The 12294-nt window shown below is 39.7% G+C and overlaps 1 protein-coding gene across 17 annotated transcripts in view; it reads right to left on the reverse strand.

The window, feature by feature from the left end:
* The window catches only part of LOC138824597 (coiled-coil domain-containing protein 66-like), an 81695-nt gene that overhangs the window by 19908 nt on the left and 49493 nt on the right, over positions 1-12294 (reverse strand). For 4 of the 17 annotated variants that reach the window (XM_070018443.1, XM_070018440.1, XM_070018462.1 and 1 more), the window contains one exon: positions 1288-1326. The exons of 9 other annotated variants lie outside the window; for them this stretch is intronic. Coding sequence is in view for 2 of the 8 variants with exons in the window: in XM_070018462.1 (XP_069874563.1) it covers positions 1288-1326 (39 nt within the window). In the remaining 6 variants the exon portion in view is untranslated. Of the gene's footprint in view, positions 1-1287; positions 1327-3417; positions 4047-9836; positions 9905-12294 lie in introns of those variants that run through there. 4 more of the 17 variants (XM_070018447.1, XM_070018463.1, XM_070018460.1 and 1 more) reach the window with 4 other exon arrangements.

The following is a 12294-nucleotide window of genomic DNA, read 5'->3' on the forward strand; positions in this document are numbered from 1 at the left end:
GGCTAGCACCCTACCACTTGAGCCACACTGCTACTTCTGGCTGTTTTCTGCTTAGTGGTGCTGAGAAATCAAACCCAGGGCCTCATGTATGTGAGGAAAGCACTCTACCACTGAGCCAACTTCTCAGCCTTGTGAAATGTACTTTAAAAATGTGCTTTAAAAATTTAAGCAACACACATGGCTACAAGTAGCATAGTGTAAAACATAAAAAAAGGAAAGGGTAGAAAAGCAAAATACAAGACACAAATATAGGCTGTTGTGAACATGCAAGTGTGTAGATACTAATCTGTCCAACAAAGAGATATAGTTGAGAAGACAAGTAAAATTTCTCAATAAAAAAAATAAGTCTGCCGGGCGCTGGTGGCTCACGCCTGTAATCCTAGCTACTCAGGAGGCTGAGATCTGAGGATCGCGGTTCAAAGCCAGCCCGGGCAAGAAAGACCGTGAGACTCCTATCTCCAATAAAACCACCAGAAAACCGGAAGTGGCGCTGTAGCTCAAGTGGTAGAGCGCTCGCCTTGAGCTGAAGAGCTGAGGGACAACGCCCAGGCCCAGAGTTCAAGCCCCACGACCAACAAAAAAAAAAAAAAAAAAAGTCTGAGAAGAGAAGAAAAATAAATGATGGAAATTATGATTGAAGCACTACAAACATAAACATGTTAAATTATCATTTCCTTATACAATCATCTGAGGCTTAAAATATTTTTCAACAAGCCTTGAGAAACAAAGGACCTCCACACATCTGGTCGAATCATTACTAAATGACCTCATGCTGCTGACTACATATATGATATATATGTGCACTCAGAGGGAAACTAGGAGGAAGACACAGAAGCAGAAGGAATTGGGAAAACATACAACAGTGGGACCCATCAGCTGCACTGGTCATTGATCAAAATGAACTAAGCAACTCAATGGCAGTGACCAGAGGGAGGGAATGAGCAGGAAAGAGGGAACACCTGACACTAAGCAAAAGGAAAAAAATGTACATATACCTGATGTGGAAGAATAACTGTATTGTCAAAGCTCATAGAACTCATCAACTTTATAGACCACGATAAAGACAATTTGTACCATGAATGTTAGAAAGTGTTTGTGACTTTTATATCACTATCTCACAATACTGTGAAATTTGTGAAAGTTATGCAATCAATCACAATTTTTTAAAAAATTGCAAAAAAAACTTAATAGAAGAATACTCAGATCTGTCACAATCAGTAATAATGAACAATAGCCCCAAAATGTAAAAATATTACAATGAAGATCCTGGACTGCAAAAGAACTTACTTCATGCTTATGGACTAGCAGTGTTAAAATCCAAAAACCCTAAAAGAAAAACATGTTTTAAATTATTTGCAATACTTATTAACACACTTAGATAAGAATCTATCATTCTGTCAACTGGCAAGAGTCTAGCAAAGCAAAGCAAGCAAGCAAGTAAAAGCAGAAAGTCAGTCATTCCTAAGTTTATATCTAAGTCTTTCATTTTAAACTCAAAAGGTCCCTTCTTTCATGAAGCAATATCCTGTAAGAACCCAATGTTCTAGACTAATACTTATTTACTTATGAAAATAAAGGGTTAAAGATTAAGAGCTCTGATCAGTATAGTAACTGAGTATAAATTTTGTCATACTGTCCTCAACCAAACAATTCAGAAATCTGATGTATCAGGCTAAGAAACGACAAATATTTTAGCTTCATGAGTCATAAGCAGTCCTTGTCCCAACTATGCCAATGTTTTTCTTTAAAAACACCAAGACACATTTTTGGCCCCAACCTTTTTAATTTACAGATCCTTGTATTAGAGAAAAAAAAAACTTGTTTTGTGTATTTTCAGTTCTTATAATATGAACAATGTGCTAGTTTACCTTCAAACAGATGGCAATTTTCAGGTAAATTACTTGTTTTGGCAAGTTTTCTCATATTTTCAGGTAGATCCTCAAGTTTCCTCTTCATGACAGATTTGCTTCTCTTATCTTCAGTGTCTGAGTCCCCACCCACATTTTTTTTCCTACACTGAATTAAGTTAATCAATTCTTTGACTCTATCCTCATCATAATCCAAAGAATGAGATGATTTTTGCTTTCTAGGTTTTATAGTTTCACTCCTTGAATTATTTCATTTTCTAAATTTCATTTTTGTGCCATTCATTTCTTCTTCTTGAACTTCATAATCTGAAAGTGGACTAAACTGCTGAAGTTTTACATATTCTTCAAATAGCTTTTTCAATCTAAAAATAGGTAACTGATACATTTCAGGTTGAAAAATATACGTATGCAAACATTCATCAATATGGGATTTTTAAAAATTTAATTTTATTTTATTTGTGAACATACTATACAGAGGGGTTACAATTACATGGGCAGGATAATGCGTACATTTCTTACCAAGCATTGCACCCTCCTTTGGTTTACCCTTCACATCCCTTCCCAGCCTCCCCCCTCCCCCCCAATCCCAATCCTTCTCCTCCCCCCCGCCCCCCGCACCGACATTGTAAAGCTCGTTTTGGACATGACAACTTGTACTTCTCATTGTTGCAACAGGTGCACCTGTATCCTTAAACAACTGGTTTTTCCCCATTTCCTCCACAAGTTATACTGACATCAAATATAGTGAAAGCAGGGGTTATACTGTGGGGGAGGGACATACAAAGCAACAAAGAGATAATCTCATAAATGCGTTAGAAACACATGCATGAAAGAAAAAAAACATTAAAATACATATCTAAGGGTTCATTTTCCTGACATCACATTATCTGACCTTTTCCGCTTGACTCATACATATACTAGATATTGCAAATAAGGGAAACCATGGGACCTATGTTTCTTTGGGCCTGGCTTACTTCACTTAATATAATTTTTTCCAAACCTTTCCATTTCCTAACAAATGGGGAAATGTCATTCTTTCTGATGGAGGCATAGAATTCCATTGTGTATATATACCACATTTTCTTGATCCATTCATCTGCTGAGGGACATCTGGGTTGGTTCCATATCTCAGTTATGGTAAATAATGCTGCAATAAACATAGTTGTGCTGGTAGCTTTAGTGTGGTCTTGTTTGTAAACATTTGGGTAAATGCCCAAAAGTGGGATTGCTGGGTCATAGGGGAGATCTATGTGAAGTCTTTTGAGGAACCTCCATACTGCTTTCCGAAGTGGTTGTACAAGTTTACATTCCCACCAACAATGAAGTAAGGTTCCTTTCTGTCCACATCCCCTCCAGCATCTGTTGTTGTTAGAGTTCTTGATTTTTGCCGTTCTAACTGGGGTGAGGTGATATCTCAATGTTGTTTTGATTTGCATTTCTTTTATGGCTAGGGATGTTGAACATTTCTTCATGTGTCTATTGGCCATCCTTCTTTCTTCTTCAGAGAAGTTTCTCTTTAAGTCTTCCGCCCACTTATTTATTGGGCAGTTGTTTCTTTGAGGATTTGTTGTTGGGGGTTTAATTTTTTGAGTTCCAAGTATATTTTAGATATGAGACCCTTGTCCGTTGTATGGCTAGTAAAGATCTTCTCCCAATCCGTGGGCTTTCTATTGATCTTGCTAATATGGGATTTATTTTTTGGTGCTGAGTATAAGAACTTTCTATCATCTTATGATGCATCATAAGAAAACATGATAAACTCTCGTTTACCTGAGCCAAAACCTCGCTTAAAAAAATTCACTTACAGGGCTGGGAAGGTGGCTCAGTGGTAGAGTGCTTGCCTTGCATGCATGAGGCCCTGGGTTCAATTCCTCAGCACCACATAAGCAGAAAAAGCCAGAAGTGGTGCTGTGGCTCAAGTGGTAGAGCGCTAGCCTTGAGCTGAAGAGCTGAGGGATAGCGCCCAGGCCCAGAGTTCAGGCCCATAACTGACAAAAAACAACAACAAAAAATTCCCTACATACTTTTCAACAACAGAATGAAAATTTATAGTATTTATATTTTTGAATTCCTTTCGACACTGAATCAACACAAATTGTAAAAACTGAGTTATTTTTAAAACATCTGGCATGCTCTCATGCCTTTCCTGTGATGCTGCATTGGTTGGACCTTTTTGTGCTGCAATAAAACAAAGCAAATCATGTTATTAATTAAGGAACTAATCAAACACAGACTTACAAAGTGTCAAGGATGTGCAACAACACTGATACACTAATTCTCAACCAGATGAGCATGCAACCCAAATATAAAGCATGTGTTTGTTTAAAACACACCAGTAAGAAACTCAAACAAATCAAAGAGCAGAACATACTAACAGTAAACACCCACTCACTGGAGATCTTCATTTTCTACCATCCCTACACAATTCAAATGGCAGCAATCAATATGTAAGGATAATAGAGTAGTCGTACGAATGATAGTCATCCTCCCCCAACTCTGTCTTTCTCTCCTCCCCCCCTTTCTCCTCTCCCCTCTTCTGAAATGCAGCAATTTTAGCTCCACCTCAACTATCTTTTTTTCCATAAAGAGAAATACAGGTAAATAAATACCCAAATTGAAAGATTCATTCTTAACACATAAGGAAGCAATTTGTAGGATCTAACCAATTTTCTCTAACATTAGCACACAAAATTCTTATTCATTTGGAATGACATGATAATTAACCTGGCACATGACAGTTAAAAGTCATGAAAATTTGGACCAAAATTGAGTAAACTTAAGGAAAAAAAATCACACAAGACCTTCAGGAAGCTATTATTTTATTCCGGGAGTAGAAGTGGAAGATACATTAATAAAAGACTTAAACCAACTAACTTCTGTTAAGTGTGCAATAACAAGAACATGTCTTAGAGGGTAGCCAAAAATTCAGCAACCTCAAAACAGGGTCTTATGAGCAGAGATGGTCTAGCAATCTGATCTCAGGAGACATTCTATCATTAATTGAAAATACGAGTTCCATGCCTGCTTTGTGCTGACAGTTTTCATACCACACTCTTGCTTAGGAAAACACAGTGACTCCCCATTGTCTTGTGCCCCAGCTAGAGACAGTTGAGGCACTGGGCAGGGCCAATCACCCCCTTATCCCTTAAAGAGTCCACCCCTGTCTTGTTTGTCTGCAGAAACCCTCTAAAGTTGGTCTGCCTTTAATTCCAAGCATGTAACAGATCCGTCTCTACCCTTCCCAGGGCACAAAAGCCAACTCTTCAGCCTCCATCACAGCTGGGCTCAAAATGTGTGCCATTAAGAAAATTTCCATAAGTACATGTGCCCTAGAGAGTTAAGCAAACTAAAAGTGGGGTCAGAAGACCTGGGTCAAACAGTTAAAGCTAAGCCACTGACCAGCTGGGCCACAACCAGCATACCATTGAACCACTCCAGTTCCATGCACATGTCATAAGCAGCTGCTGCATATCAAGATGCTCATGTTCAGTTTGTGCTGCTGATCCCTTCTGATGGCCTTGGGACATCTGGAAGTAGGCTTACACCCTCTCTGTGTTGACTGTCTTTCTGACCCATCATCTTGTGCCAACCTGTGTGCAAACGACAGGTTTGTCTCCTCTCACACCCTTACTCCTGAGACATGGTCCTGAACCATCACCCATTACCCCCTTTCTAGAAACACTTGCACTGAAAAGCCAATTGCTGTTTACTTTATATTTCTAGCACCGAAGTGTGCCAGCCTCTCCATGTAGAGAGAAGGAGAGTTTGGACTAGGAGTAGCTGACCCATCTCATTAAAACAATGCTTCCTATATGCTGCTCCATCAATTAGGTCCATCAGCTTATTGGTGTCCCTCTCCTGAGATTCAGTGTGTACAGGTTTGCCAGCAGGCTAGCCTTGGAATTGGTATAGTAAAGGAGGAGAAAAAGCTCACTGGGTGACATCAACACAGACGCAGGTGTTTAGGAACTGCTGACCTACTCTAAATGTTGAAGCTTATTCCTACCTTTGAGTTTTCATACATCTTCCTTGGGGTCACCTCTTTGAGGTCTGGAGAAAATGTTATGCCTATAAAGACGTTCCTTGGTATTGTTGGGTATGAAAACTGTAAGGAGCATATATCAGAGCTGTTTCTGAATAAGTCATTCTGTTTTGTTTATTCTAAAAGTCTTCCTCTTCCTCCTTCTTATGCTCTTCCACTTCCTCCTTGTTTTAGTTAGTTAGTTAGTTTGGTTTTGGTTGGTTGTGAGGCCTGAACTCTGGGCTTAGGCGCTGTCCCTCATCTCTTCAGCTCAAGGCTAACACTCTACCACTTGAACCATAGCACTACTTCTGGCTTTTTCTGCTTATGTGGTGCGGAAGAAGCAAACCCAGGGTCTCATGCATGCAAGATAAGCACTTTACCACTGAGCTACCTTCCCAGCCCTATTTTAGTATTTTTATCCATGTAAAGATCTAACAAATATTCTGACTTCTTGGGAAATTATCTGGAGAATGTTACATCCATTTGAGGCTGAAACTTCTCCTTTTGCAGAACTTTTCTTTGTATGCTCTGAGTTTGAGAATAAAACATAAAAATTAGTAGAAAAAAAAGACTTTATAGACCATGACCATGACAATTTGCCTTATGAAGGTTAAAATGTGTTTGTGACTTTAACTTAGTATCACTATTCCACAATACTGTGAAATATGTGTAATCACCTAATCTCAATTTAAAAAAAAAGTGAGAGAAGGGATGGGTTAGGAGTGATGGGTGACAATGTTGTCAGATACCTTGTACTCATATACTGTACTGTAGAATGGGAACTTCTTTGTACAACTATTTACAGATAATAATAATTTTAAAAATGTAAACAAAAAGATATTAGGCCCAACATTCTGTTTCAGATGGCTCAAAGTAAAGAACAATAATCTACAAATCAATCAACGGATCGTGGAGAGAAGGGAAGAGATGTTGTGCTGTTTCCTCAATTCCTATCTGGATTCCAGAGTTTCAGGGAATATTCCAAAAGTAATTTGGCTTTGTTCATAGAGCACTAGGAATAATGTTTCTCAACAGAATTTCATATGGAGATGAGGAAGCAATTGTGGTTCCTGATCTGGGCAGAAGGTGAAGATCAGGTGAGCCTAAGAGGACAGAGTCAGACGTTTTAGTGTGACCCTTCTTCTGATAAAGCATCTGAGAGATTAACAAAAAAATTACCTGCCCTATCCTTATGGAGAACTTACATGGATGTGCTCAAGAGGATTCCTGTTTATAACAGTCTGCAAAAACAGATCTGTTAAAACCCTATAATTATGAACAGAACAAGAATCTCATTTAAATAATTTTGCACTCATAATCAGTTGGCAACTAATTCAATAATTCCCAAACCTAATCAGAACCAACATAGTGAAGAAATTTGAGTGCACTGGAAGGTGATTACTTACTGTGCATGGCTGATCAACAAAATATGTGAGAAAAGGAAGAAGCTTCCAACCAGAGCCATTTAAAATATTCAACATAGCTAGGTGCTAGTGGCTCATGCCTGTAATCCTAGCTACTCAGGAGGCTGAGATCTGAGGATCGTGGTTCAAAGCCAGCCTGGGCAGAAAAGTCCGTGAGACTCTTATCTCCAATTAACCACCAGAGGGGCTGGGAAGGTGGCTCAGTGGTGGAGCACCTGCCTTGCATGCCTGAGGCCCTGGGTTCGATTCCTCAGCACCACATAAGCAAAAAGAAAGAAAGCCAGAAGTGGCGCTGTGGCTCAAGTGGTAGAGCGCTAGCCTTGAGCTGAAGAGCTGAGGGACAGTGGTCAGGCCCAGAGTTCAGGCCCCACAACTGGACCCCCCAAAAAACAACAACAATAACAATTAACCACCAGAAAACCTGAAATGGCTCTGTGGATCAAGTGGTAGAGTGTTCTCGCCTTGAGCTGAAGGGCTCAGGGACAGTGCCCAGGCTGAGTTAAAAAAACAATGCTTGATAAGAAATATACTCACTACCTTGCTCATGTAACTGTAACCCCTTTGTACCATATTTTCACAATAAAAAGCTTATTTTTTAAAGAAACTGCAAAAAAAAAGCAGAACTTATTCACAAGTGTATTTTTGGATATAGTATCTGAAGTGGAAGCAAGAAGACTGGGTATGCCCAACAATGAGGTAGAAGTGAGCAGCCTAGTACAGGAATGTGGAATGCTTGACTTGAAGCCAACACCTAGCTCTTCCCCTATTGGAGGAGGTGAGGACCAAGGTCAAAGAATGATCTGCCTATATCTCAGAGACACTTAGCACACTCAGTGAAGTTTATTGTTTAACTCTAGCATCACAGAGCACTTTAAACTTTTCCTCCAAGAGAAATCTTAGTTTCCTATTTCCCTATTTTCTTAGGCGTGGCCAGAACATTAATATTTCTTGAACATGTTTTTAAGTGAGAAGCTAATTCAAACATCAAATATTCTGGTTTGTTTCAAAGAATACTGTTCTCACTAAAGCTGATACATTCTTCCTGTGGGGGTGAGACACAGTTGGCCACGATTCACCCAAGTTTCTACCAGCTAACAATAAAAAATTACTTCCCTTTCTAAAGAAACAAAAGAAAAATTATAGGGAAATTGTGCATTTCCTGTCCTGTCCCCAAAGACAATCTGAAGAACTGATTCAATATGTCAAATTAAGCCATGAGAATTTATCTGTATCTAATAAGGATTAGCAAATGTTATAAACTGACCATGACCTAAAAATAATTTATATTCCAACTTCTAAGGCACTGGGTTTAGCATGGTCACATTCCAGCACTGACATAGGAGGATGTGGAAAGCAGTTATGCTGAGTCCTCTGAGAATCCTTATCATGTGTGTGTCATGCAAGAGGATTCTTCTTGTGACAAAAAAAAAAAAAAAAGGTTTCCTTGAGCAGTATCAGCACCCATAGAACCAGAAGCTGGTAACTGATGTTAAAGAACTAACTAGCAAGAGGAGATGCTGGAACTTCTCCTCTTATACTCAACTAAATTGTTCTAGAACAGAAAGCTTGGTCAAGGAACTCATCTCACTTCTGGCTAAAGCTAGGTGTCCACCTGCAACTTGGAACACTCTGGAAACAATCTTGGATCACATATTTGGAGTGAGGGAGATTACGACTCCTAAACCCTGGGCTAGCCAGCTCTGGTTAAGTCTGCTCTATTCCATTTCTCATCCTGATTTGCCAAAAGCACAAAGAGGCAACAGGGACATTTGCTCATAGTATCTGCTATTAAGATAAATCAACAACACAAGTGTCTTTGCTTCATAAAAAGTAATCCCTTGGAGCTGTCTCTTCCTTCTTTGAAATATCAAATTTTTGTTCCCCGCCTCACTAAGGATTACATCACTGGAAAGCTCAGGAACTTTACAAACTCTTCTGGGAAGCCAAATCTTATCTTTAAGAGCTTCAGAAGGTCCTGGCCCTAGCAGAACCCTAGGAGTCTGGACATGGAAGACCAGGGCTGGAAGCTATGAACACCCATTTCTCTGGGTCTTTAATGAACTGGGGCTTTCCAAATCAACATTTGTGTTTTTATTCTGCCTATTTTTCTTTTAAGAATAAATCAGAAACTGGCTATTAGAAAAGGAGAACAAAAAATCTATTTTCAATACCCTTCAAGTTCTTACTTCCTCGGTCAGAGAACAAGTCAAGTAGACCAGGATTTATTTGGAGAGATTGTCACCAGAAATGGTTTGGGACCAAGATTCCTCCAAGTACAGTGCTACCCCATAGGGAAGATTAAGAAGGTCCCACCTTTGCATTGCAGATCTAAGACCAATACATCCCAAACAGCAGTGTAGCTGTCAGGGCTTTTAAAGACCTTGTCTCAGAAAAGATGCTTCATGATAATGCTTCTCCATGTGGTAGGTAAGAAACTGATATACTCATTTTACAGAAAGGCAAGGTGATCTGCTCATTATTATACACTAGCAAGTGGAAATGAATCAGGATTATACCTACCAAATGAGTAAACTTCAGGGACTTCTTTTATTCTTGTTGTCTTTGAAATTTAGATTCCCCAAATATTCCTTTGGGAAGGAAGATGCAACTACATCATTGTGGGAAAGAAAGAAGCTGATAATACTGCTCCTAGGCACAGATGCTGACTTTGCATCCTGGATCATCAACTCTGTGACTTGGTTTCCCCATATACAAAGCAAACATGATGATGGTATCACCTCTCTAAATTTTATTTGTGTGTGTGTGTGTGTGTGTGTGAAGACTCTTGTTCTTTAACCAAACAACAACATGATGCCTGGCACATCATTTATTCAAGAAATGTTAGCTAGCCGGGCGCTGGTGGCTCACGCCTGTAATCCTAGCTACTCAGGAGGCTGAGATCTGAGGATCGCGGTTCAAAGCCAGCCCGGGCAGGAGAGACCGTGAGATTCCTATCTCCAATAAACCACCAGAAAACCGGAAGTGGCGCTGTAGCTCAAGTGGTAGAGCGCTCGCCTTGAGCTGAAGAGCTGAGGGACAGCGCCCAAGCCCGGAGTTCAAGCCCCATGACCGACAAAAAAAAAAAAAAAAAGAAATGTTAGCTATGTTAATATTCTACTGAATAATGCATCTGCTCTATTCGACTACAGACAGGAAAGCAGAGCCTTCTCGCTCTTCTTACTGTCAATCAAGTGCCCCATGTGTTGTGGGTGTGCCTGTACTGGCATCCTCTCACACCACCAAATCACCAATAGGCTTCACCAAGGGTATATTGTTCACTCTGTTTCACAAATGGGGACACCTAGCCTGTGGCAGAGAAGCAAAATGAGGTGCTCAAGGTTTCTCAGAGTGCTGTGGCAAAAGTTGGACTTGAACTCTTACCTCACTGGCCCACTCTCAGGTCCTGGCCTTTCTACTGTCTGCCAGGACTTCCCTGATGAGGTGGATTGCTTGTTGTCTAACTATCACACTTTAAAAATGGCTGTCACTGGTCTTTAAACCTCAGAGTTGCCTGACAACAGCAACTTTGTCTGCTTTGTGACCTTCATCTCTCCTTCCTACTCTAGCCTCCAAATGGCTTTGGCATGCTTAGGTCTTCCAGAGCAGCAGACTTTCTGGTTGGCTTCCGAGCTGTGTTGGTGGCCTATGAGAAAGAGGAAATGAAGTAGCCACAAGATGATCAGGTAGTCGGAGGTTTCTGGGCAGAACACCCCTGTATTTTGGCCTTCAAAGTTGCCATTCTTGTGAATTTTTGTTGTTTTCTGGGATGATAACCTTCTCTCCAATCTGAACTTGTAACCTTTTTTGTACAATTGCATTCTCAGACTATGTCAAAGAGCAACAGAATAAAGATTTGCTTTCTGTGTCCAATGGGCATTTCCCAACAGCCATATCAGAGCAGAGCAAAGACAGTACTTTTGGTTGTTGTGTGTGATACACATACGTGTGTGTACGCATATACTGTATATACACACATGTACACACACGTGTGTATATGTACATACATGTGCATGTATACAAACCTATGTGTGTATTGTGAACACACACACACACACACACACACACACACACACACACACGTATATATTTTGCTCTTGTGGGGTTCTGGCTCCCCCACCTTGTCAACTCAGCAACTACACATGGAGAAGTATATTTGAGAACAGCAGATGAGGCCTCTTCCCAAAGAGTGCTCACCCCTCAGCTCCTATAGTTCTTTGTCCAAATTCTTCTTTATTCTCCTTTATGGTTACTCTATTTAAATCTCCCTTTACAACTACTTCCTTTTTCTCCATTGCATTTATTGTCCTTTAATTGTCATCTAGTTGATGACTTCATTTTTTTTAACTTGTCCCTTCCACTAGAAAATAATATTCCTCAAAGCAAAATTTTGTGTCTTTTTTGTTATTGTTTAGACAAAATAGTATCTTCGATGTCCAGGATAGTATCTTGTAGAACATAGTATATGCTCAATGAATGCCTGCTGAAAAGTGCCACATTTCTTAGGAACTACCTTCATGAAGATCTTCCTCAGCCTTTTGCTCTTTCAGCATACTAACCTGCTATACTACCTAGATTGTGTCTTTAGAATGTACCTACCAGAATCAAAACAAGCAGTTGGACATTTATTGAAACATGTATAAATGTCAAATACATTGGTAGGAAAGAGCTATTTCTATTCTCTCAAATCCTTTAGCAAATATCCATAACTCTAATAATCGAATTACTAAACATTAATCTTAAGAAAAAAAAACAAAAAATAAAATTAAAATGTTTATCACAGGTTAGATGCTGGTGGCTCATGCCTATGGTCCTAGCTACTAGAGACTGAGATCTGAAGATGAGAGTTCAAAGCTATCCTGGGCAGAAAATTCTTGAGACTCTCATTTCCAATTAACTAGGACAATGGTGAAGTAGATCCTGGTCTGCTGGCTCATGCCTACAATCCTAACTGTTCAAGAAGCTGAAAGAATGACAGTTT

The sequence above is a fragment of the Dipodomys merriami genome, unplaced genomic scaffold, assembly GCF_024711535.1.
Source record: "Dipodomys merriami isolate MVZ:Mamm:240054 unplaced genomic scaffold, mDipMer1.0.p SCAF_13, whole genome shotgun sequence".
Taxonomy (NCBI): domain Eukaryota; kingdom Metazoa; phylum Chordata; class Mammalia; order Rodentia; family Heteromyidae; genus Dipodomys; species Dipodomys merriami.